The following is a 26,719-nucleotide window of genomic DNA, read 5'->3' on the forward strand; positions in this document are numbered from 1 at the left end:
TATAACAGAATATTTGCAAAAATCTAAAGGGTGTACTCACTTTTGAGATATACTGTATTATATGATTCTTCTGCACAACTAAACTAAACTGACTAAATAAGCGGACATGTGCTTATGTCTCCCTGTTGGCTTCTACAGAGTGACTTTGCGACCTTTCAGCCACAGGACGATCTATTGAAGCACTTGGAGCTCTTGCCACACATTAACATCACATCAAAATGACGTGTTTCAACAACAGAAAGGGCAGTGTACTCATGACTCATGCTACAAAGAACCTGGTTTATGTAGACATCAGAGTTAGACAACACAAAAAGAAGTCCATGAAAACCGACAGTAATAATAATAATAAATTGTATTTATAAAGCGCCTTTCAAAGCTAAAAGCAATCTCAAGGCGCTATATGTCTGCTTGACAAACTGCAGTTTGGATGCCAATTAAACTTTGAATTGATACGGTTTATGAACCTGCTACATTAATGTAGTGTTATTATTATTTTTAATACAACCAGCAGGTGGCATCACAACAACGTCCCCTGTTAAACTCATCTTTGGCGAGTGAGAAAAACGGTGTGACATTCCCCACATTTCTTTCTCCTCCTCTCCATGCATCATATGTACTGATATGTCTACCAGACCTATACAAAAGCAGATGTGTGAAAATATATTTGTATTTGTTTGTCGTTCCATCTACTGTAGGGAAAGGCAGCAGGAGCCATACAGTTTGAACAATACAAGGAGGACTTGAGTGCATGAGCTGAAGTGTTGTTTGACAGACTTTCTAGAGAGGAAACTTGTCGATTACCACAAAAAGCCAAACACTGTTGTTCCGGTGGGTTCTCACACACAAGTGCAAATCTACTCTGGCTCTACAAACACCGCACTGCTCATTATATGATTCTTTGTTGTTTTTACGTAACTATTGTTTTTTTTGTATCTTTAAAAGTGTTTATGTTAAAGGTAAAATATAACATATGTTTACACATTGGATTCTATTACACAGGTTCATAATTTTAAAAATTAAGTTGAAAAAAAAGTTTTTGTTTTTAGAGACCAAACTAAGAAATACAACAACAACAAAAACAACACTTCTGTTTGTTGGGTTCTGGGTGAGAACATTATGGAGTTTTAAAATTAACAATGGTGGCTTGGTAACAATTTGTCCCCCGTAAAGACCTGCTGTGAACTCTGGAAGTACACGAGGATTAACACCATTTTGGTGTTCTTTTCTAACATCAAAATGTCAAAATGTTTAGTACATTTAGTTTAAAACCTAAAAGATTTGAGAGAGTTGATGCACTGAATTACTCAGAACCAGTTAAAAAGACAGGTCTGATGAATTCTATATTTTTCTTAGTGTCAACAAATCCCATGACAAGATGAAAACTACCAATAAACTACTAACAATTATTGTCTATCAGTCATAGTATTCCTCTGTAGCATTAAAAACACACCAATGAGTCTTGGCACTGTTGTCTGGGTGACATGTTCTCTAGTAACATTGAACATGGGCACTGTAGTTTATTTTGATAAATCCCACATACAGTACACCTGCTGCTGTAAATCAATCCACCCCTGAAAATAGTCTCCAACAAAAGCCTTATTAAATCCTTTAACATTTGCTGAAAAATATAATGCCAACCTGTTTTAATTATTTAGCCTTTTCTTTTTTTTTAAGGATTGTATATATTTGTGACCCATTTCAAAAGTTTTAAACTTTATTTACAGTAAGACCAAGATAAAATATCATCGCATGTATCCTTAAAGTTGAACAACGCATTTAAAGCCTCTGGAAGAGCACTCAAGAAATCAAAAAACTAAACTTTCTTTCATTGCGATTCAAGACGTGTAGTGAAGTCTCTGGTGCCTCACTGCTTTCCTGTCAAGTCTCATAATTGGCTTTCTCACTTGCACCTGCTGTTGAAGCACACACACACACACACACACACACACACACACACACACACACTCACACACACACACACACACACACACACACACACACACACACACACACACATATATGTGTGTGTCTGTGTATATATTTTAATACATCGACACCATGTAACAATTGCAACAGACAAACACTCTCATCTACTTTAAGATGTGCGTACACACACACACAGCAAGATACTGTGAAGGGTGTGAACACACCTCCATCTTTGAAGAGAATCATTGTGGGATTTTCACACCATGTCTGTTAAAAGTCACCTGCAGCCACACTTACAGATGCCATTAAAGAGAAGTCACGGTTCTCTGTTCCACTCGTTGACTCGTTAATTATTTTAGTTTGAACTACTGGTCCTCGGAGTTTGTTGGGGAATTTTAATGGTTCAATGTGTAAGATATGCCAGAATTCAAATTTAAAACATAAAAACAATGAACTAACATTATCAACAGAGTGCGAAGAGGTAATAGTGTTGAATTCAGCAGTCTAACCGACTAGTTCCGCTCCGTCCAGACTTGTAATACCACTTGTTCCTCAAGAGGCGATAGTGAGTCCGTGTAGCTCCAGTCTGCCCTCAGACCAGAGGGAGAAGAAGTAAAGCTGCCTGACTCGGGCAGACTTAGAGCTTGTCTCCATCACATGCTTTGATAGTTTGTTTTGATTCAATCCAAAGCGGCACAAAACGAGAAAACGACTCACCTCGTTCCCACCACTGCCAGGAGTAGAGTGTCGAGAGAGACAGGGAGACGGACAAATTCAGCTGACTCCCTTCTGGGTCGTCAAATGTTCTGCTGCTGCCGTTACACAGGTTAGACCCATCAGCACGCCGGTGCTGGGATATTTCCCTGCCGTATCCGAGTCGCTGCACGCACCTCAACATACAAACTATCAAAACGTAATATTACACGGGACATACAGCCCCCAGTGCCTCAGTAAACACAGATATCTAAGGCCCACGTGAAGATTACAAGATGTTATTTAGACCGGCTCTCAGAGCTTCAGTAGTCTGGTCTAATGAAGTGACTGAGAGAATGACTGACTTACACAGGAGTCAAACAGTAACATACAGTGTACAGTGTACAGATAGTAATATATGTGTTGATACACAGTAAATATATCAACACTAGAAGAGAGAGATATAGCTTCAGAATACAATACACAATATAAAGAATACATTACTCTAAATGGAGAATACAATAACATGACATGACATGACAAACTACTACAACTATAATATAAACAGGATAACATAATATAGATGGTGTTTTTTTAAATAACTGAATTTAGATTGTGTTGACCCAGTAGCAGCAGAAAGCAGGTCGGTCAGAACTACACATTGAACCTTTAGAGTTGTAGTAGAAGCCATTTGTGAATTTGTGTAGAGTAATGACACAAAGTCAGGAAAGAGTAGCGGTAAGATGTCTCAGTTATTCATATTAAACCATATATTTAATGCTAATGTGCAGATTATCAAATGATTGATCAAAACATTACATCATGGCTGTGACTCATGCACTTATTTTCTTATAGTTTTCTTCTGCGTACAATTGGGCCCTAAATTGGGCCTGCCAGGCAAACTAAATCTAACCCTCTGTTGCTAGGATTTGCCTCTCTAACCTTCCCCTCTGCCATGACCTGGACCTTAAAGCTGCACTAATCAATAACTTTATATTACAGTTTTTTTTTTATTGATAACATACTAAAATTAGAGCACAATTATTGAAACCTACACTAAAGAGGCAAAACCTCAGCACCAGACCTGCACAACTATCAGCACATTCTCAGCCTCACACTGAACACACTTCTCTACATTAGACACAGAAATCTCAGGATCTCACTTTTCTTTGCCTTTTTGAAAGCACACATAAAGAGTACAGTCTTAGACCGTCAAGTGTCTTGAGATAACTTCTATTATGATCTAGCGCTACATAGATAAAAATGGACTTGACTTGCCTTTCAAAATAGTTTCCTATTTCCTATTTATCAAACCCGGGCGTCACATGTCGGTGCTTACAACCATTTTAAACTCACCACTCAGGTGCAAGAACTAAAAAAAAGGCTAGAGTAAGTTTGTAAACATAACTAAGATGATTATCCCTCTATAATTCTTGAATTTGGATAATTTTTTTAGAGATTTGAGGATTGGCTTTATAATATATGTGAGAATAAACAGTATACACAATAAACAGTGTGACACAAAATGAACTGTGAGTTGAACATTTTAATGACATGCACGATCCCTATGTGCACTGTTACTGTATATAAAGCCACTGCTTTGTGAAGAAAAAATATGTAACTTTTATATCATAATGAAGTATTAACTTAAAAGCTGCACATTCATGTCCCTGTGTCTAACTGCTAGGCTGCCATCAAGCTCTGTGTCTCAGTACGTCTGATAGAAACTTTAATAGCTACCAGCATGAGACACTGATCAGCCAAGCACATCAGCATAGTGAGATCCAATATGTCACCACCACGCAGAGAGAGAGGGTGTGTGTGTGTGTGTGTGTGTGAGAGGAGGAGGCTGGCTGCATATGTGTCTTGTTAGCGCTTGGTGTAACAGTGGAAGTGGTGTCAGTAATGTGGGGATGACAGAGGAGCTCTTACTGCGAGCTATATGAAGACGTGTGAGATCAGAGAGAGAGTGTGTGTGTGTGTGTGTGTGTGTGTGTGTGTGTGTGTGTGTGTGTGTGTGTGTGTGTGTGTGTTAGTGTGTTAGTGTGAGTGTGTGTGTTGGTGTGTGTTAGTGTGTTAGTGTGTGCGTGTGTGTGTGCGTGTGTGTGTGTGTGTGTGTGCGTGTGTGTGTGTGTGTGTGTGTGTGTGTGTGTGGGTGTGGGTGTGGGTGTGTGTGTGTGCGAGTATGTGCACATGTTCACACTCAGGTAACAAACACTGTCTCTCTGTTTGTATGTGTGATCTGCTAACCTACAGTTACTTCTAAAGCTTGCAACAAATCTCAACTCCTCTGAAATTGAGAAAAACAGAAAAAAACCTTACCATCTCACGGTGGTTACATCTTTTCACAGAACAGGGAACTCTGGAACAAAACTCAACAACAATTTGAACAATTAAATGAGAAGTATTTAAAACGTTTTAATCTCTTGAGTTGCCGGTGAGCTAATGCCACAACAAACTGGAACAAATACTATCTTTGTACATTTACGTACAAACGCAGGCACAATCAGGACCACACAGACGCTGAAACTGCTAGGAAGATTATTAGAAGAGTACTATTAAAGTAACATAATGATTTATTGAAATGTCTTTCTCTCCTCATTCATTTCTATGTATTCATTTACTCATTTTTCCACTCCCAACTTTTAGATGGCTTGTTATGAAATGTGAATGTCCTCAGGATGAGCTACTTTTACTACATCATGTAAAAATGTTCTTTCTTTTCTTTCGATGACGCCCACGTCTATAATGCATTATAAACATGCTTATAATGCGTAATAATCTGCTTATATCACTGCATAATTATAGTTATAAACAGTCGGGATTAATAATAACACTTTATAACAATAATCATAACATATTATAAAGCATTTTATAATGACTTATAAGGTCAAGTTTCATAATACTTCATAAATGTCACTCTTTCTTTGCAAGGATCATAGTGTATAGTGTCCCATAGTTATAATACATTATATATTTTTATAAATCATTATCCACTAAGTACACTGAGGTACAGGCACATATAATAATTACAAGCTGGTTATAATCGGTCATTGTTTGCATTAAGTAAAGTGATAAAAATAACGTTGACAGTCAGTGACCATCAATTATGAAGTATTATGATACTTGACCTTATAAGTCTTAATAAAGTGCTTTATAAAGTGTTGATTATTGTTACAAAGCATTATGCATATGTATGACTATAATTATACAGTGCTAGTATAGTAAAGTATGTTTATTAAAGGTCTTGATGTTCTTTAACAATGTGTTTTGCATCACTGCAGCTTTCTTTCCATTCTATAACAACTACACAATACTGCAATACAACATTCTGTTTTATCCTGGTATCATGTATTTCATTCCAATCCTAATTCATTTATTTTCATGTTTGCTACTGCTTCATTTGAAACTTACTTTTGTGTATACTGTAAAACATCATATAGGAATTTGATGGAATCAATTAAACCTTTCTCAATAACGCAAATGTAACATTTATTTCAAGTTAATTCAACTTAAGTTGTGAAGTTTTTATTTACACGCCACTCCAGAAAACATCAGTTTTTATTATTATTATAGTATTTATTTTATTAGCAGCATCTCCTGAACAGACTCTTCAAACTGTGAAAATGTAAATGTAAAGCAAATCAAACTGCAAAATGTGTCAGTTGTTGATTGAACTTGATAGTTTGTAGAACTTCTTTTCAGTTAACTAAACTCAGTTGGTTTTACTTAAAAAAAACATTTTATTAAAAGATTATTCTACATAGGTTCAGTTGTTTAAAGGCAGCAGGGGAACTTACGTCTTTTATTTGAACCGTCTTAAAACTATTTAGTGTAGAAACTCTTAAAACTGACAATACTGCATTCACACATATAGTGTTTGTGCTTTCAGTGGTCCACACACTCTTAAACCAGGAAATATAAATATTGAACTATTCTTCCAGCAAAATATTAAATTGATAAATATATTCTGTTTTACTTTTATTTCATCACCTGTCCCTCCCCCTCCTCCCCCCGTTTCTCCCCCCTCTGTCCTTGCCTCCTTTCCCTTCTAATTACCTTCCCTTCCCTCCTGCCCGGCGGCTGTGAGCAGATCCAAAGGGGCCGCAGCAGCAGCTGTATCCCAACAGGGGCTCGGCTTCCCGGGGTGGAGGCTCTGGATGGTGAGACTCACTGAACCGATCTCAGAGGTCACATGGCTGGGATGTAGAGCAGAACGAGGTGACCCTCCGACGACTCCACACTGCAACCGATCACCCGCCTATGTATTTCTGACTGAGGAGGATCTGCGATAAGTGAAAGGAATAATATAACTGGAGTAGAAACTTAAACATAACACTAGAGGGCACTAGTGGTTCAGCAGTAGCTTTTAACTACAGCGTGTTGCACTTCTCTAGAATTACATTTTTGAGCCGGGCACACTTTGAGATTAATAAAAAGTGAACATCCTTGACTCGTATATTCCCATTTTGTCTGTACATATTCTCAGATCAACAAGCCTCTTGTGCACTGAAACTAAAAACACTCATGACCACACCAAGTGAACATTTGGAGTTCATAATCCTTTATTTAAATCAAAGAGCAGATAAAAACATTAAGGCAAGACGAGCAGCGAGCGTTGAACCGCGAAATGGAACTTCAAAATCTAAGCACACATGGCTTGATCCGGTAATAAAAAAATTGAAAATTATAAAGCCAGAGAAAAAAACCGAGTGCTTGCAGGACACATTTTCAGACATTTACTCAGTAAAACAATAAAATGCTGTTATTATTGACCTTCTGTGACTGAAGGGATTTCCAGCCTATAAATAAACTAGAAGTCAAGTAGCTAGACTCTTTAATACAGAGTTAGTAACAGCCAACTACTGCATGTGTCATTGTATGAAAGCTAATACACAGATACTGGAGACATTAATTGCATTTTATAAGCAACTTGGTAATCAGCTTTTCTCGTGCAATAAAACAATCCCTTTTTCCTCTTCTCTTTCCATCGGCTGACACAAATTCATGTAAAAAATATTGCCATGCATTTCTTGAATGAATCTCATTTCTGATTTAGGTTTTTGTGAAACATTTCTTGTTGTTGTCTGTTTAGTATTTACAGTTGCAGTTGAATATGCAGCACAGTGGGACAGACGGCAGCATCAATTAGCATCTTGCAGAACTGCTGACGAGATTTCTTTGTCTTTTCTATGAGAGGATTTAAAATGTAAAAGCAGCAATGATTCACTATTTCTAAAAAGGTTTGAATGACTGCAAATGTTTATGAAAGACTGCAAATGTTCATTTGTGGTTTGAAAATAAATAACAATATGATTTTCAAGCTTTCCTAAGAACTTAAATAATTAGGAAATGCTTAAGGACAATAGCAAGCCGAGCTTTCCTGCCCTGAGCCGTCCAGTGTGCTGGTGAAAAGTTCATTCTAACTTCACATATAGGACTTGTTTTATAGCCTTTGGGGCAGCCGAAAGCATCCTCCAAGAAAAGGAACTTCTGCCGGATACATTTCTGTCTGCAGGCATTGCACAAGCACAGAGAGGAGAACCCACTGATGCCAAGAAGGTTCTGCTTCTGTCTGTGCCACTTTATGTTAAAAAGGAGGAAAGAGACACAAGTTTAAATAAGAACATCAACCTGTCATCCAAGCTTTCATGCCAGGCTTTCTTAGCTTTGAATAGTTTGATGACATCATGCAGAAAGACAGAATCCAACATCTTGGGAAATAAGTGTATTCACTTTCTTGCTGACAGTCAGGTGAGAAGACTGAAATCACTCTTCAGACGCTGAATATGAAGCTCGAGCTTTAAAGCAGCTGGTATGTGAATTTAGTTTAGACAGAGCCCGGCTAGAGATGGAAATCAGCTGTGTCCCTTCTCTCTCTGTCTAGGAAGATGGAAGTCTGACCAAACTGTTGCTTTCATTTATAGTTGACACCTCCTCATTAAAAATGTAAAATACAAAGAGGCAATGAATATATCTGGCTGCCTCTTTAATTTGCATGAAAGTGCGAAAAGATTAAATGCTTCTTAAAAACAGCTGACTTGTCACTTGTGCTTAGAATTTTAAACTCATCTGGATTTCCGTGAATTATAGATTCTAATTAAACCTCCTTATAACGGCTTCCAGATGAGTCAAACATAGTTTACTGATTAGTTTTTATGCAGGAAATACTTTTATTAAGAATCTTTTTACATATAAAAGTGTAACTAATGCAACTTGACTGCTGACATATTTACATTAGTTCTTAAATTTTTTTGTCCTCCCAAAATGTAATCCTGCCTGTGGAGATCGTCAAACACAGGCACAAAAGAAGGGAGTTCTAACCATCTGAATGTTTCATCTAAAGCACACAATCATCACAGCTTCACCTCCATGTGTAGAAACAGCCGCTAGAACTGAAAGAGGGTGGTGATGTTTCAGGACGGACCAGAAAAAAGCGAGAGACAGTGGCTGAACATTTGACTTTCAAACAGGTTAGTGTGCAGGTGTGTATGTGTGCGTATGTGTGTGTGGTGTAAGAAGCTGCCTGCAACAGGCTGCACGGTGTCACTCTTGGAGAGGCCAACCTCCAGAAAACCTCCATCACCTACACTACACCTCGTTCGTTAAAGAGGACTACAAGCTGACTGGCTATTACAGCAGAGCTATGATCTAGTAATGTGTTCACCTTGTTCAAAGCTTTCGTATTATCTTTGATGTTTTGTTTTTTTCTCGCAAACACAGTTTCTTTGAATGATTGCTCTTTCCAGAAAGAACATGATGGTGTGTTTATCTGTCCGTCTTCTTGGCCCACGCCAGGTCATCTGATCGCGGTTTGTTGCCTGTAAGTCGTTTGATCAGTTGCTCCATCCGTCTCCAAAAGCCCAGCTGGTCCAGTGGATAGTTACACCAACCTGAAATGTGAAGGAAAAAGAAGAATAGAGCCAGGAAGGTGGAGAAAGAAGCAAATAAGCAAAGAAGGAAAATACAGTCAGTCTGGACCAAAGTCATGGACAGACAGACATTGCCATCCACAGAGCCAAGCCGGCAGCCCGGTTAACAAAGCAATTCAGAAAGCACTAAGTCAATAAATGAAGCAATTATAATAAAATGATATGGCTCAATAACTACATTTTATGGAATGGCCTGAAGGATGAAGAATGAGCCTGAGCGTTTTAGACGTATCAGTCCATATTCTTGGAGCCCTGAAGGGATCTTGCTGCTGTATTAGGATATTTGGTTTGTCTGTGGCCTCGCCTACTGCTGCAGCAGCACCCACAAGGCGAACACTGGCTCTTATTGACCTGTTTCCATCCATCCCTTTCCCATCCAAAACTCCTGGACTAATTTTCCTTGTGTCTCTTTTACTTTTTCATCACTTTGCTTCTTCAGATTTGACTCTTCTGTCGAACGAACAACATGTAATTTTCTGCCGCCAAGGACTCTCAATCAAAACAATGCCAAAAGACGGAGTTTGGCTACGTTGTGTTGTAGTGTCGGATCTTGGGAGTTGTTATCTTCACCGCAATTGGCGTCATTGCAGTCAGCTACTCCTGGTTAGGATTCTTTCATTGCGCATCGTTCAGGAGTTTTTAATACCTGGAGCCACAGATGTCTCAGTGTAAAAATACTGAATGAAGCAGTTTCACGTTAAAAATCTGTTTTTCTCCCGAAATGCTTGTTTCTCTGATAACTTAAAATCCAGACGTCCGATGACTAAAATCCTTTATCGGTTTAAAATATATAATTAAAAGGACCAAGACCTAAGTGTATCGTAAAACTGGAAATGTGTAACACTGATTAATAGGTGTGCAAAGGGGATACGTCACCATTACAGAGGAGAAAATGAAACAGACCGTTACTTTGATTGAAGTTACAGATGTAGGTTTAGACAACTCAACAATATATAACACAGGTGTAGTCGTTTTTAACAAAGAGAAGTTACACATTTAACTTCCTCCTCCATCTACTTAATCTTTCTTTGTTTCATTTATACTCATCTGCACCCACTGATCCACTGTCCTTCTATCTACATGTCACCCTCCGTCTCACTCTCATCATCATATGTATGCAAACTATATTTGGGGGGGGTTAAGGAATTCTCCCAGGAGATGTCCTTAGCCCCTACTACCACACAGAAACCCACGTGCAGTCTTGCTCACACACACACATTTCCAAACTCTTTGTTCTGTTACAGCTTGTAGGATTTAAATAGCTATGAATCTACTCTATGTTTAAAGTAAATACATTAATGTATGTATGGCTGCAGGCTAAAGTACATTTACATGTACACAAGCATACATGACTGTACAACAGCCTGTGTACATACATATGGCTCTCTCACACACACACACACACACACACACACACACACACACACACACACACACACACACACACACACACACACACACACACACACACACACACACACACTGGCAAGAAGTAAATAGAGACATCCACAAGGGCTGTGTGTACTTAAGCTATCCTTGTCTGATGCTTACACACCACCACCCATGATGTATTTGCATAGGTTGCATGCTATAGCTGCGGGGATATATGTGTGTGTGTGTGTGTGTGTGTGTGTGTGTGTGTGTGTGTGTGTGTGTGTGTGTGTGTGTGTGTGTGTGTGTGTGTGTGTGTGTGTGTCCCTCCAGTGACCCTCTCTCCACTGGAAGACAGTAAAGCAGCCAGAGGTTTTGTTGGATTTCACGCTTTCTTTCTCTCCATCGCTTCTTTTTCCTCTTCTCCTTCTTTCGCCACACACACTCTGCTTCCTACCCACCCTCCCTCCCCTGTCCTCCATCCCCCCTCTGCCTGTGAAGTCCTATTTGTTAGAACAGACAGCAGGTTAGCATTAAATATACATGGAGATTGTCAGCCGGTGGCGAACACAAAGGCAGCTCGGAGAGCCCCAGTGGAATCCAAGCCCGGCCCAGGCAGCCAAGCTAGGGGAGCGGGGGCCTCCGCAGTCCCCTGTGGGCCCCTGACCGACACCAACCCACCTCCAACCACACACACAAGTTAGAAACCTGAATAGGAGGTCAAAAAGACTAGTACACACACAGATGTTCGAGTATGCAGATGTGTGCGCGTGTACAAACACACTCCCTGTGACACCCCCCTCCACTTGCTCACACACACATCTGTCGTCCGCAGGGGCGCAGGGTGACGTACAAGCTGAATCTCCCTTGTGTATCCTCCCTCTTTTCTCTCCCTCCCTCTCTCCCTCTCACCCAGATGCACACGGAATACTGAATGTGGATCTATTACTGAGGCCTTGTGTCTCCAAAGACACACACACATGCAAAACAGAACATTTTCTTTTAGTTATTTATACAAAGCCGACAGACAGACAGACAGACAGACGGAGAGACACGGCCGCCATTTTATCCCAATATGCCAAGAATTGTTAAATGAAATTATTCTGGATTTATCAGCTTCAATTATAGTGATCTAAAATGGCCGCCAACAACATACACATGTATAAACAGCTGATAGTAAAAGTCATATTACACACTATCTATTCTTCAGTGCCTTAATGCTGTGATGGATGCAAAATGAAAAAAGGAATGTTGTTTGTCCAGTGATTTCATTTTTATCAAATGTGTTTCACCTGTTCTCCAATGTTGGGGTTGTCTTACAATGTTTGTGAAGAATACGAGTATGTCAGTATTGTAAAATTAACCGTAGCCCTCCTCCTCAAATGCTCACTACTCCAGTCTAACATTTTATCTAGGTCCAGCCAGTATGGTAATTTTATTAGAGGATAGATTTGATTAGTCAATCTTTGATGAAGTTATAGTTTATGACAATGTGCTCTTATTTTGAAATAAAGCAACAAGAAGTGGGCATAGTCAATGTGACGTCACCCATTGGTTTGTGTACTACGGTTATGAAGCCTCGAGTTTGGCGTTTTGGCCGTCGCCATCTTGGTTTTTTTTCAGTCGTCTTTGTTATTTGGAACCAGAAGTTACAACAAGAGATGGAGAGGGTGGAAAACACATTTTTAGGTAACCAAAATGTTACAATTAATTTGAATGGAGTGAAAACACACTGTGAAAGGGTTAAAGTTGTAAGACAAAAACAGTGAGAGCGCTCAGACTGGACAATACTATGGTAGCAACCTGTCAATCACAAGATATCCCGCCCTAAAGCATATGCTGCGTTATTGTATATTTTACTCTAAATGGGAACATAATTTACAGGATGAACATCATTCTGTGTTGAAGAAGACTTGAAACTACGGATTGAGACCATAAACTCATTAGGAAAATGTTTACTGAGGTAATAAAGTGAGTGAGAAGTGGGACCATTTTCTTATAGACTTCTACACAATTGGCAATTGATACAACCTCAATTTGAATGTAGCTACACAATTTAAACTTAGGATGCAAAATTTAATTAATTTTAGTGTTTCAATTATGAATTCCAAACAAAATGTCCTGTGAATCTTTGCACATCCTCTAGTCAATATTGTATACAAACACTGCACAAAACAGCTCTTCACAGCTCTTCCACCTTTTTGAATGTATGTCTTATATTTTTTCATATTTTCTATTGTAAATATATATTTTTTTATTTGATGTCTCCCAACTTTTGCATGTGTTTATTGTTAACATGCATTCCGGAGGCCTAGAGGTGGACTATGTAAAGTCAGTAAATATCTGGTTCTAGTCCATCTAAGGACCATAGTTTGTGTAACACAGTTAGATAATAATATGTAACAATATGTTTCCATTAGCAGTGGCATACACTATTTACTAGTCATGATAACACCAGTTCTCACCTGTCGTAATGCAGTAGTATGTCTCGTGCGGCGAGACATGGTGGATGCGGTGATGTTTCCGTGGCAACAACAGATGCCAGTCCTGGAGCAGCGTGACCCAGCGCGGGAGGCCGAAGTAGGAGTGGCTCCACTTATGAATCTGATTGGTCAGCGTCACAAAAAATGCCAGGGCGAAGACGTAGCAGTCCCAGGGATAGTACTCCGCCAAGGCTTCTAAAAGACGACAGACAGACATTTACATTTATGCAGAAAGAAGAAAGAAAGAAAGAAAGAAAGAAAGAAAGAAAGAAAGAAAGAAAGAAAGAAAGAAAGAAAGAAAGATCTAAGTTAATAGAATAATTGATCAAACTGTTTAGTGTAATGAAGAGGGCCAGCATGAAGGTGTAGTACTCCCACAGAGAGGATGCTAGCAGGAGCCTCAGAGAGATGAAGAGACCGAGGGGGAGGATGAAGAGGAGAGGGAGAGAGAGAGAGATGGGGAAGAGTGGCAGAGGAGAGGACAAAGACAGACAAGTAGGAAGATGAGGATAGAGGGTAAAATAGTCTGAAATGTAACATAGCGTGAAATCAGAAAGACAGTAAGCAGTAACTGTCAAGTATCACAGTGCTTTCCCCTCAGCAGCGCAGACATCCAGACTAGATGATGAGCAGTTTGGAACCTTGTATGGCAGCTCTGCAGTGCAGGAATGAATGAGTGGTTGGGACACTAGAAGGTGCTACACAAATGCAAGTACATTTACCATTCAAAGTGATAAACAAGTTGGATGAAAGGTAGATGAAAATATCTGTCTCTGAAATATTTCTTTTCTTTCTTTTCAAACATTGCAAAAATGTGAACAAAAAATATCTTTCTCAGCTTGGCATGAGTATTTAATTATGTTTCCTAAAAGCAGAATTAAGCTTGAATATTGAAAGAGAGCGAAGAAGAGAGTGGTTTCAGGGAAGTGGTTACTGTTTCAGTGTTGATGTGAGCTGACAGGTGACAAACATGTCAGGACATGTACATCGGAGCAGCTGAGTGATCCTCTGTCCATTCCAATGGACATAACTTTTCTAGGATGTCTAGATCTATGATTACTGTCATCTGATTCCATCCATGCACACACACTTATTTAATTGAATCAATTATTCACACTGTTTAAGTATATATATGCAATGTGCAGCTATCCATTACTTTATTCACCATTCATGTTTTTTAATTTTTACTATTATGTGGTTTCCTGCATTCAGACAGAAAAAAATAACACATAATTAAGTATTTTAATAAAATGTCTTTAATTGCTAAATATTTCTGAGCGCATTTAGAGTAGAAATCCACCAATACAATATGTATTATTAATAATTAATATTATGCATGAAAACAGTCTGAAACAAGTCTACTGTTGTTCAGATGTAATTGAGCCACCAACACCTGCATACTGAAATGGACTCTCTGTTTCTGTTTGTCTTCTGGCTCAAAACAAATAGAAGTCTACAGCCTGTCTGTCACACGGCTAACTCTTGTTATTCACTTGAGTCTTTCTGTCGCTATGACTTACAGCTGTCCTCTCTCTGTCTGCCTCCATCCCTCGCTCCCTCTCTTTGGTTAAAACAGCGATCTCGTGACCCCGGTTCATGTGCAGACATGACAGCTGGAGATGTCACCTCGCGGCTTTCAGCTTTCCCCTTCTACCTCTGTCTTTGTCTTTGTCTGGTGACCGCTTGACACTGTGAGGAGCTTGACATGACAGGTTTAGATGTCATCTTACCGCTACATGACCCTCCGCCTCCGCCACCCACACCCCCCACACTCTCTCGCTCCCCTCTCTTCTCCATGCACTCTCACCCTCTGTCTCAAACTCTTAGCGGTGACCTCTTAAGGTGCAGACATGACAGGTGTAGATGTCACTGCATCTCTCCCTGTGTCTGTCTCGTGACCTCTTGACTCCCTAGGGTGCGTGACATGACAGGTGTGGATGTCACCTACAAGTGAACCTCACTACTGCTCTCTCTCCCACCTAATCTTTTCTCCCTCACCTCTACATTCGCCGGTCCCTGCTGCGGACAAGCAGCTGACCTTTGCAAGTTTCCCCTTTGCTCCTCACTCCTTTATTTCTTGATGTATAAAACAATCTCGCCATTTCTATCAGAATTCTCAGTCTGTAATCTCTTTCATCATCTTCTTGTGTCTGTATGGGTGATACACTATTTAAAAAACACAACATAACAATACATCTCTACTTATATTATACCCTTTTCCATTATTACTCTCCTTAACAACTGAGACTTCTCTAGAGGATGCAAATCAAGTACAGTACAGAATTATTGTTGGAAGGTTTCACTGTTAACCAAATGTCTACAAAAGAGAAAATAATTTGAGAGAACATCCAGCTTCGTCAGGTGAGCTAAACCGACACAAAACATGTTAAAAGAGAGATTTGTTTGTCCAATCAGTGGCGATGGTGTCTGTTATATTGAGTTCTCCTGCTGCAAAATGTGCTGTACTTTCTGGACCTACGTATTGCTGTCATTTGACGTGAAAGTGACGTAGTTGGAGCCGTGGAAGAACTACAAACTACTTCAGAGTTTGCGGCCATATTTGACTCAAACCTCTTGATCAATCCTAAACCTAAACTAAACTATAACTCTTTTGAATGCCTTGTTCTTACGCTCTCAAACCCAACACGGAAAACAATAAAGCCAATTTTATTTTTTACTGTGTACCGCCCTCCTGGTCCGTATTCTGAATTTCTATCTGAATTCTCAGACTTTTTATCAAGTTTAGTCCTTAAAACAGATAAAGTAATTCTTGTAGGTGACTTTAATATGCATGTGGATGTTGATAGTGACAGGCTTGATAATGCATTTATCTCAATATTAGATTCAATTGGGTTCAGTCAGAATGTAAATGAACCAACTCACTGTTTAAACCACACTCTGGACCTTGTTCTGGGATATGGTGTTGAAATTGAAAGTTTATAAGTATATCTACATAATCCTCTTCTGTCAGACCAACTGAATAAATAATAACTTTTGAAGTCCTGTTACTGGACTACAAGCCAGTAGGCAAAATATCCTAGGCTCGATGTCGTTCAAAAACGACCTCATGATACAGAGGGAAAGGAAAGGACAGACCCTGCCCGGAGGAAGCCCAGGGCCACCGTCTGGAGCCAGGCCCAAAGGGAGGGCTCGAAGAAGCTGTGTGGTGCCTCCCATCCATCCATCCTGTGGGCCCACCACTCATGGGAAAAACCGCTGGGGTCAGGTGCGCTGTCACACGGGTGCAGTGATGTCAGGGACCTCGACGGACCAAACCCGGACGTGGAACATCACCTCTCTGTGGGAGAAGGAGCCGGAACAAGTGCGGGAGATGGAGCGCTACCAGTTGGATCTGGTGGGGCTTACATCTACGCACAGTCTTGGCTCTGGAACCGTACTCCTGGATAGGGGTTGGACTCTATTCTTCTCCGGAGTTGCCCAAGGTGTGAGGCGTCGTACGGGTGTGTCCCCGCCTGAGTGCCGCTACGTTGGAGTTCACCCCGGTGGAGTTCACCCCGGTGGACGAGAGGGTCGCCTCCCGGCGCCTTCGGGTTATGGGGGGGGAAAACTCTGACTGTTGTTTGTACCTATGCCCCAAACCGCAGTTTTGAGTATTCAGCCTTCTTGGAGACCCTGAATGGAGCCTCAGGTACAGGGGTCTCCAGTAGGGGACTCCATAGTCTTGCTGGGAGACTTCAACGCACACGTGGGAAACGATGGGGACACCTGGAGAGCCGTGATTGGGAGGAACGGCCTCCCTGATCTAAACCCGAACGGTCGTTTGTTATTGGACTTCTGTGCTAGTCATGGAATGGCCATAACAAATACCATGTTCGAACATAAGGATGCTCATAAGTGTACGTGGTACCAGAGCACCCTAGGCCAAAGGTCAATGATCGATTTTGTAATCGTATCATCTGATCTGAGGCCGCATGTTTTGGACACTCAGGTGAAGAGAGGGGCGGAGCTGTCAACTGATCACCATCTGGTGGTGAGTTGGATCAAGGGGTGGGGGAAGATTCTGAACAGACCTGGTAAGCCCAAACGGGTAGTGCAGGTGAACTGGGAACGTCTGGAGGAAGCCCCTGTCCTGGAGATCTTTAACTCACACCTCCGGCGGAGCTTTTCAGACATCCCTGTGGAGGTTGGGGGCATTGAACCTGAGTGGGCGATGTTCAAAACCTCTATTGCTGAAGCTACGGTGATGAGCTGTGGTCTCAAGGTCTTAGGTGCCTCAAGGGGCGGTAACTCTTGAACCCCGGTGGTCAGGGAAGCCGTCCGAAGGAGTCCTTCTGGTATTAATTCAATACCAGGACTCAATATTAATATAACGAAGGACTTCAATGCTAACTTTAGTCCCTCCCAAATTAATCATTGTGTTTATAGTGCTGCAGCCTCACTGCGAATAACACTCGACTCTGTCGCTCCTCTAAAAAAGAAGATAATAAAACAGAAAAAGAAAGCTCCATGGCTTAATTTACAAATCCGCAAACTAAAACAAAAGTCGAGAAATCTTGAAAGAAAATTGCGTTCCACTAAATTGGAAGAATCTCGTTTAGTCTCATTAGACAATCTTAAAACGTATAAGAAGGCTCTCCGTAATGCCAGAGCAGTTTATTACTCTTTATTAATAGAAGAAAACACGACAACCCCAGGTTTCTTTTCAGCACTGTAGCCAGGTTGACAGAGTTGACAAATTATACTTATTAGAGACAAAATTAATCTCCTCCTGCCTTCAATTGGTAATGACTTAACTTCAACCTCTGGAATTTAAAAAACAGCTGTAACTCCTGAAATATATCTAGATTGTTTTACTCCAATCAACCTTAACCAACTAACTTCAACAACCTCTTCGTCTAAGCCATCAACCTGTCTTTTAGACACGATTCCAACTAAACTGTTTAAAGAAGTTTTACCCTTAATTAATACCTCGTTATTAAACATGATCAACCTGTCTCTATTATCTGGCTACGTACCACAATCATTTAAAGTAGCTGTAATAAAACCTACAAAAAGCCTAGTCTTGATCTAGAGGTTTTAGCCAACTATAGGCCGATATTTAACCTTCCCTTTCTCGCTAAGATCCTTGAGAAAGCAATTGCAAAACAGTTGTGTGATTTCTTTCCATAATAATAGTTTATTTGAGGTTTTTCAATCTAGATTTAGAGTTCATCATAGCACAGAGACGGCACTGGTGAAAGTTACCAATGACCTTCTATTGGCATCAGACAAAGGACGTGTCTCTGTTCTTGTCTTGTTAGACTTCAGTGCTGCCTTCGATACTGTTGATCATGACATTCTACAACAGAGACTGGAACATTATGTTGGCATTAAAGGAACTGCACTCAGCTGGTTCAAGTCCTATTTATCTGAGTGATCTCAATTTCTACATGTTAACGATAAATCCTCAATGACAGCCAAAGTCAGTCTTGGTGTCCCGCAAGGTTCTGTACTTGGACCGATTCTATTCACCTTATATATGCTTCCTTTGGGCAATATTATAAGGAACCACTCTATAAACTTTCATTGTTATGCAGATGATACCCAATTATATCTATCAATTAAACCAGATGAAACCAATTAATTAGCTAAACTTCAAGCATGCCTTAAGGACATAAGAAACGTATTTTCAAATGACACAGAAGCTCTGGATGGCATTAATTTGGCCTCTAGCACCACCGTAAGGAATCTGGGCGTTATCTTTGATCAGGATCTGTCTTTTAACTCCCACATAAAACAAATCTCAAGGAGTGCCTTCTTTCATCTACGTAACATTGCAAAAATAAGACACATTCTGTCGCAAAATGATGCAGAAAAACTAGCTCATGCATTTGTTACTTCAAGACTGAATTACTACAACTCATTGTTATCAGGCTGTCCCAAAAAGTCGCTTAAGACTCTTCAGTTGATCCAAAATGCAGCGGCATGTGTATTGACAAGAACAAGGAAACGGGATCATATTATGGTCAGGCTCCAGCGTATCTTAAAGATCTCATAGTACATTATAAACCAACTAGAGCATTGTGCTCCCAGAATGCAGGGTTACATGTAGTTCCTAGAATCTCTAAGAGCACAATGGGAGCCAGAGCCTTCAGCTATCCAGTGGAACCAGCTTCCAGTTTGTGTTCGAGTGGCAGACACCCTCTCCACATTTAAGAGCTAAAAACGTAAAAACGTAAAAACGTTCCTTTTTGATAAAGTTTATAGTTAGGGCTGGCTCAGGCTTGCCTTGGATCAGCCCCTAGTTATGCTGCTATAGGCTTAGACTGCCGGGGGACACCTCCCAGCTCTCCTCCTTCTCTTCCTCTCTCCTCCTTTCCCTCTCCCCTCCTCTCCCTCTCTATCTGTATGCATTTATGTAAATGTATGTTACTAACTCAGCATCCGGGGCATCATCCCCAGAGTTTCTGTGTCTCTCATGTGGCAGGTTGCCACTGATAAAGTTTACGTCAGGATCATGAATCGTGGCTGCGCCTGCTGCCCTGGTCTGATGAACTGTAATATACACCCAAGACCAGCAAGGGTCGCAAGGGCAGATAGCCCTTGATTGAGTTTGTTTGTCACCTTACACTATTGTAAGCTGTTTAGTTGAGTTGCCTTTTATGGAGTGAATTTAAATTAGGCTTTTTTTGTGAAAGGTAAAAGGGGAAAGAGTGAAGCTCTTATGCACAGCTGTGGACAACCTGTTGACAATGAGGAACATAAGGACTTGTTACAGTACGGTTCACTTTGGTTCAAACTAGGTCTGCATTTAGGATCTTATTGCTCAACATTTATCATCGAGTGGACAGCCACATAAAAGATGCTGAATTTAAGTTAAGATGGTGGTCTAGTTTATTCATGACAGCCGACAAAGCAAAGATACGTGTGAGCAGCTCGACCCATAAAGAAGCTAACTGATGTCCATCAGTGACCTTTCAGCTCAGGTTGACAATCAGACATGACAGGTGGAGATGTCCCCTCCTCAATAACAGGTTGCTCTGTTTCTCCTGCTGAGCTTCCTCCTCCGGTTACTCCCATCCTGCCCTGCACTCGTAAGGTCAGTGCACATGATCACCTGTAAAACTGCCCCATGCTTTCCCACCACCAGTGGACACACTTCAGCCAGAGTCTCCTGCAAAACTAAGTCATTGCTACACTTTGTCAGACCCTGTAAAGCTGACCTTCTAAAGTCCTTACGTACACATTACAGTGTGAATGTAAGCATGTTAGCAGTGTTTGTGGGTTGGAAATCGGTGAGGGATCTCATCCATGTTGCTGCACTCGCGATTCCCAATGCTTTGTTGTAAAAAATGTGAGATCTTGGGGGGATTGCTTGAACCCCTGCAATTGTTACGCCCAGTATGTGTAAGTGTGTGTACCTGTGTTTATTCTACCTGGTGTGTATGAGAGGAACTTGTAGGCCATGTAAGCCAGTGGCAGGATGGGGATCATACAGTTGTCGCCGTTGGTTTCAATAAAGTCGTGGTGAGTGATGGCGGTTGGATCAATGTGGTGCTCCCTGAATGGACGAATAAATGCCTGCAGAGAGAGAGAGAGAGAGAGAGAGGGAGAGGGAGAGGGAGAGGGAGAGGGAGAGGGAGAGAAAGAGATTTTTTAGATTTTTCAAAAAACACTTTATTTACAAAAATAAATGTAAACTCATAAACAGTTTACAAATAAAGTGCAAAGAAAATCCCCTTCTGTTTTAAAATACATATCTCTATATATTCATATATATATACACATATATACACACACACATAATTTTCTTTTTTTATCCAACCAAAAACTGTGCAAAGTGCAACTCATCCTTATCAATAAAACAAACAATATTCTTGAAACACCAACGCTGTTTAAAAGTCTCTAAATCGACACTATGTTTTAAAAAATCTGAACTCGAGCCAGAGTCTGGCCCTGATGTTACAGAGCCATATTGCTTTGGCCTCCTGCCCTTCTCTGTTCTCTATGGTGTTCCTCCTGCTTATATAAATCTCCATTTTTGCTTCTCCTGAGAGGAAATTTAGGAGCTGCCACTTTTCTTTATTTGCCTTTTTGTAGGCAGCTCCCATAATAAAAACACTCTCAGTAAAAAACTACATCAAAGAGACTAAAAACCAATGTTAAAAGAGAGAAGAAACTTGTGAGTCTCTTACACTCGCTAAAAACATGGAAAACAGTCTTGCGGAGATTACAAAATGGACACTTGTTAAAAACAGCAGGATTAATAACAGAAATAAAAGCATTTGAGGCAATAGCACCATGTAAAATCCTCCACTGAAGGTCAGCAGTCCGCTTTTTGAGGGGAGGTTTATATAAAATCCTCCACTGTGGGCCTGGTCCGCTTTCTCCACCAAGTCTGTTGCTCCACACAGTGGAGGGTCTGCTGCACAGGCCTTTTCTGTTGATGCTTTTGACACCGTTAGTATAGAAAGTTTTTTTGTCTGCTCTGTGCAGCGACAGTTTTTCCGGATTAATGACCTTGAGCAGGGGGCCGGTCAGTTCTCCCAGCCCTGGGCTCAGGTAGACTTCAGGAAAGGGATCTGCTGGGTCTGGAAAAGCCTCTCCCTGGCTGTATGTGGTTAGGAAGGGTCCTCTCTTCTCCAGTGAGCCTCTGGCTCCAGAGATGCAGGATTCTTTGAGCCACCCGGACAGAGTTCAGACCCAGCAGAGAGCCCAGGGCCCGGGCATCATTCAGGGCCGGCCCCACTGCATCCACCAGCTTTTGCAGGGACAGGGTCTTGGACCTGCACAGAGCCACCATCAGGCCGGGTGTGACGCTGCTGCTGACGTCCAGCCTGGCTCCGTGGATCAGATAAAACGGAGGCAGCCCACTCAACTTTAAAAATTTTGACTCAGTTAAAAACAGAGCAGTATCCAGCACCAGGTTACTCACATGTCTGAGGATACAGTTGGCCACGTCTCGCCAAACCAAATCAGCCGGACCTGTGAGATATTTTTGTAGAAACTGGAGTCTAAAAGTGGTTGTTCGGCTGTCTAGGTGGACTAGACCCTGTCCCCCCTCCTCTCTGGATAAAAGCAACACCCCTTGTGGCACCCAGTGTAGACCATCCCAAAAAAATCCACCATTTGTCTCTGTATTTTGGCTAACAGGCCTGAGGGACGGTCTACGGTGCCACAGTTGGGATGCCACAAGGTTGTTTAAAACCAAAACTCTACCTTTAAAAGACATCTAAAGGAGCAGCCATTTCCACTTGGAAAGCTTTCCCTCAATCTTTTCAGTGACGTTCTCCCAGTTCTTCTGGACAATATTTTCTTTACCTAAAAACACACCAAGATATTTAAATCTGTCTGTTCTCCAGGTGAGGCTCTGAGGAAGAACTGGGAGACCGCCACGCCACTCACTGACAGCAAGGGCCTCACTTTTCTTTCAATTCACCCTCGCTGCCAATGCTACACTAAAACTACTCACAATATTGATTAAAATGTCTGCATCCCTCTGGCTTCTAACAATAACAATAATGTCATCTGCATAAGCTGATAAAACAAACTTCTCCATCACTTTCCAAAGGAAGTCGTGCTCAACCCAGTCGAAAGCTTTTTCCTGATCTAGAGAAACCAGTATTAATGCCCAATGAGCTGGAGACCTCCAAAACATCCCGAATTAGGCAAACATTGTCTACCATGGACCTGCCGGGTACACAGTAGGTCTGGTCCCGGTAGATGACCTGTTCCATAGCCCTCCCCAGCCTGGTGGCCAGCGCCTTGTAATCCACACACAGCAAAGACACAGGACGCCAGTTACCAATATCCTACAGTTTTCCTTTCTTAGGAAGAAGTGTTATTACTGCCCTACGGCAGGACATCGGCATGGAACCAGAGGCCAGACTCTCGTTAAAAACATCTAGGACATCTGTTCCTAAGATGTCCCAGAATTCCTTAAAAATCTCAACTGTGAGGCCGTCGATACCGGGAGCTCGCCGTCCCTGCATACCCTGCAGGGCGGCCTGTAACTCCCACATTCTCAACGGCCCCTCGAGCTGTGAGTTGGTCTCCTCTGAGACCTGAGGTAGTGCATCACATAACTCCTCTAAAATTGTTTCCTCTTCCCTATACTCACTCGAGTATAGGGAGGAATAAAAGCTCACAGCCCGCCTTCTTATCTGGCTTGGTTCCGTTATTTCTTGCCCTGTGTCTGAGAGCAGTGAGTGGATTACCCTGTTCTGTCCGTTCTTTTTCTCCAGGCCGAAGAAGAAGCTAGAGGGAGCATCCATTTCGGTGGTGTTTTGAAACCGGGACCGGACCAGTGCACCCTGTACTTTAACGTCTAGCAGGTTGGCTAGAGCCATTTTCTTAAATTTGAGGATTTCAATGTATCCTTGATCTCCTGTGGACTCACTAATTATTTCTAGTTCCACTATATCACCCTACAGGTCTTTCATAGATCTGGTGATGTCTTGTGTGACATTGAGGGTGTGCTGTTGACAGAGCATTTTTATTTCAGTCTTACCATGGTCCCACCACTGCCTAAGACTGCTAAAATCAAACATTACATAAAAGCAAAGCATGATCTGTAAAACCAGCCGGAATGATGCTGCACAGTTTAAAAATATTAAAATGATGTTTAAAACAATAAATACGATCCAACCTGGCTAAGGAAATCCTATCATCTCGGTGGTGAGACCATGTATACTGTCAATCATCTGCGTGCATTCTTCTCCATACATCCACCAGGCCATGGGAATGGACCAGCTGCCTCAGAGCATTCTGGGACGCTGGATGCGGCTCTGCGTGATTGTGATCTAAAGAAGTATTTTCTGTGCAGTTAAAATCCCCTCCCAAGAATAAAAATTCCTCCGAGGCACAGCCATTTAAAACATCATTAACTTTTTGTAAAAACAGCTTCCTCTCTGCACCGATTGTTTGAGCATATACATTTATAAAAACAGCTGTAAAAAGGTCAAACCTTGCTTTGACTAAAAGCAACTTCCCCTCGATAAAATGCTCGACCTCCTGTGAGACTGGAGTAAAAGACTTAGAGAAGAGGAAACCCACTCCTCCACTAAGAGAAGTGTTGTGGCCCCTTCCCACTCTCTCCTCCAGTCTATCTCATTAGAACTGTCGCTGTGCCATCAATGTGTTTCATTTTATCAGTTTAAAATATTTAAAACACTCACTCTAAAAGTATCCATAGCAAGTAAGATGTTAAAAGCAAAGATAAAAACAAATACATTTTTATCACCCACTTTACTTCCACCTGCCTCACCCAAAACACTTTCCTCACTTTTCTGTACATCATTAATACACACACCCTGTGAAACATCACCACCTGCCTCATGCACGGTGCGACACTACGACCGGCGAGACACCGGCAAGGGTAAACCCCACACCCCAACACCCCAACCACCACACCCAAAATCACCAAAAGTAAAACTAAATCAAACTATCACCAATAAATTGCAAATTAAATCCCATTAGAAAACCAAAAATATCAAAAAGATTGAAAACGAAAACCCACACAACGCTTTTTGAGCAATAGCAGTTTGATTGGCATTTCTCACTTTTTTACATCTACACCATTGAAATGTTAGGCCAGCATTCAAAAGAAGTCTCTGTGATCGCCACTGAAAATGTTTCTAATGCCACATTTCCACTGCATGGTACAGCTCTACTCAACTGGACTCGCTTTTTTTTTGGTTTTCTTTTAGCAGCTGTGGATAGTACCTGGTACCTGCTACTTTGTTTAGTGCCAACCTCGGTCGATGTTTCAAGTGAGCTGTGCTGATACTTAAACGTGGCCCAAATCTTTTTATTCACTCGACCCAGACTTTGAAAAATGGCAACCTGCAAAACTATGCCGTACAATTCACGAAATGCAGATGTTACTCTGTTTGGTTTGGCAGTGCCAAATACCAACCAAATACAGTAAAGGCCCAGGTACCAAAAGTGAGTTGAGCCAAGTAAAGTCAAACCATGCAGTGAAAATCTAATAAATTCTGCAATAGTAATCATTTTAGAATTGTATTTTGAAATCATTGTAGATCAGAAAAGGCTGCATCATTAACTCTATACATGGGATTTAATCGGTTAAAATTAGAAATTCTATAGAAATCAACATTGCAAAAGAAACAGAATTTAAACTTAAAGTCCAAATGCAATCATTTAAATAAACAGCAAACAGAAAATTCTTCCCATTTTCTGGCTCCCTGTTCTCTCAGTTAAACACACACACACATCCACTTTTCTCTAAATGGAATTGATGTGATAAACAGCAATAGGCACAAAACCCTGGTAGATTTATCGACTTCATTTACATTCACTTTAAATCGGAACACAAGACAGACACTGGAACACATTGTTTACAGTCTTTACGCAAATGCAGATCAAATGCACACACACACACACACGCACACACCACGGCTCAGCGGTGCCCAGCAGCCTGCACAACCCCAAAGCTCATATCCAGCATCCTAATAAACCACAGCACAGCAGTCGGCCCGCGCCAAAACACTCATACACATAAATGACCCATAGACACCACACACAAACTCAAAAATTTGAGCTTCAAACACACACCAATACACACACATACACGCTCATAAACCCCACCTGCACTGCGCAGAGGCAGACACCTATCTGTGAGAGCATGGGGGTCTCAAATGAAAGACTGAATCTGAATCTCAGAAGCACAAAAGAGGACACAAAGAGACACGCACACACATGCACACACAGGATAAAGGTAATTTATTTCCCTCTTTGGAAAAAGCAAAAAAGGTAGGTTTGCATCTGTATTTCCACAGTGTGCATCCGTGCGCCTGTGTGTATGACTGTGTGTGTGTAGCCGTGGAAGCATCAGCGTGAAAACTCATTATTGTCGTGTCAGCTGTTCGAAACCAATCGCCACGACAATCGTTGGTAGGTGCCACTGCAAACACAGAAACTATCTGTTGATATCTTTACAATTATGTACCCATCTCCGTTCTCATCTGTCTGTCCCCCACCTATTCTCTCCCATAACCCCCACCCCTCGCCGCAGCCCTCAGCCAGATGAAAGCCCGGCTAAGCCACAGAGGTCGTGCAGAGCGGGGCGGCATCAGCTCTCCCAGTTAACCGCGGGCCACCGGTCGCTGCGTGTCCTCTAATCCCACACCGTTTAACGGCCGGCCTTGCACGACGTCCGTTAATCACCAGCTCACATCGCCCATCGCCCCAGCAACCAGCGCTGTCCCACTGGTTGGACAGACACACCCCCTTCTTTTTTTGTCCTTCCGACCTTTATACTGCATTTTCATCTCACTTTTTGTGCTTTCTCTTTTTGGCCACACATATTTCTATCTATGCTTTCTTCTTACTGTCACCCTTGTTTCCTTCTGG

At 41.4% G+C, this 26,719-nt stretch overlaps 1 protein-coding gene across 2 annotated transcripts in view; it reads right to left on the reverse strand.

Annotated features, from left to right (window-relative positions):
- Nucleotides 1-7,162: 7,162 nt before the first annotated feature.
- si:ch211-212o1.2 (transmembrane protein 189) overlaps nucleotides 7,163-26,719 on the reverse strand; it is a 43,877-nt gene continuing 24,320 nt past the window's right edge. The window contains exons 4-6 of one of the 2 annotated variants that reach the window (XM_029434824.1): nucleotides 20,782-20,926; nucleotides 13,388-13,597; nucleotides 7,163-9,512 (exon numbers count right to left, since the gene is read on the reverse strand). In XM_029434824.1, coding sequence (XP_029290684.1) covers nucleotides 9,388-9,512; nucleotides 13,388-13,597; nucleotides 20,782-20,926 — 480 coding nt within the window. In that variant the 3' untranslated portion in view covers nucleotides 7,163-9,387. Of the gene's footprint in view, nucleotides 9,513-13,387; nucleotides 13,601-20,781; nucleotides 20,927-26,719 lie in introns of both variants that reach the window. The other variant, XM_029434822.1, reaches the window with a different exon arrangement.

This window comes from Cottoperca gobio, chromosome 6, assembly GCF_900634415.1.
Source record: "Cottoperca gobio chromosome 6, fCotGob3.1, whole genome shotgun sequence".
Lineage (NCBI taxonomy): Eukaryota > Metazoa > Chordata > Actinopteri > Perciformes > Bovichtidae > Cottoperca > Cottoperca gobio.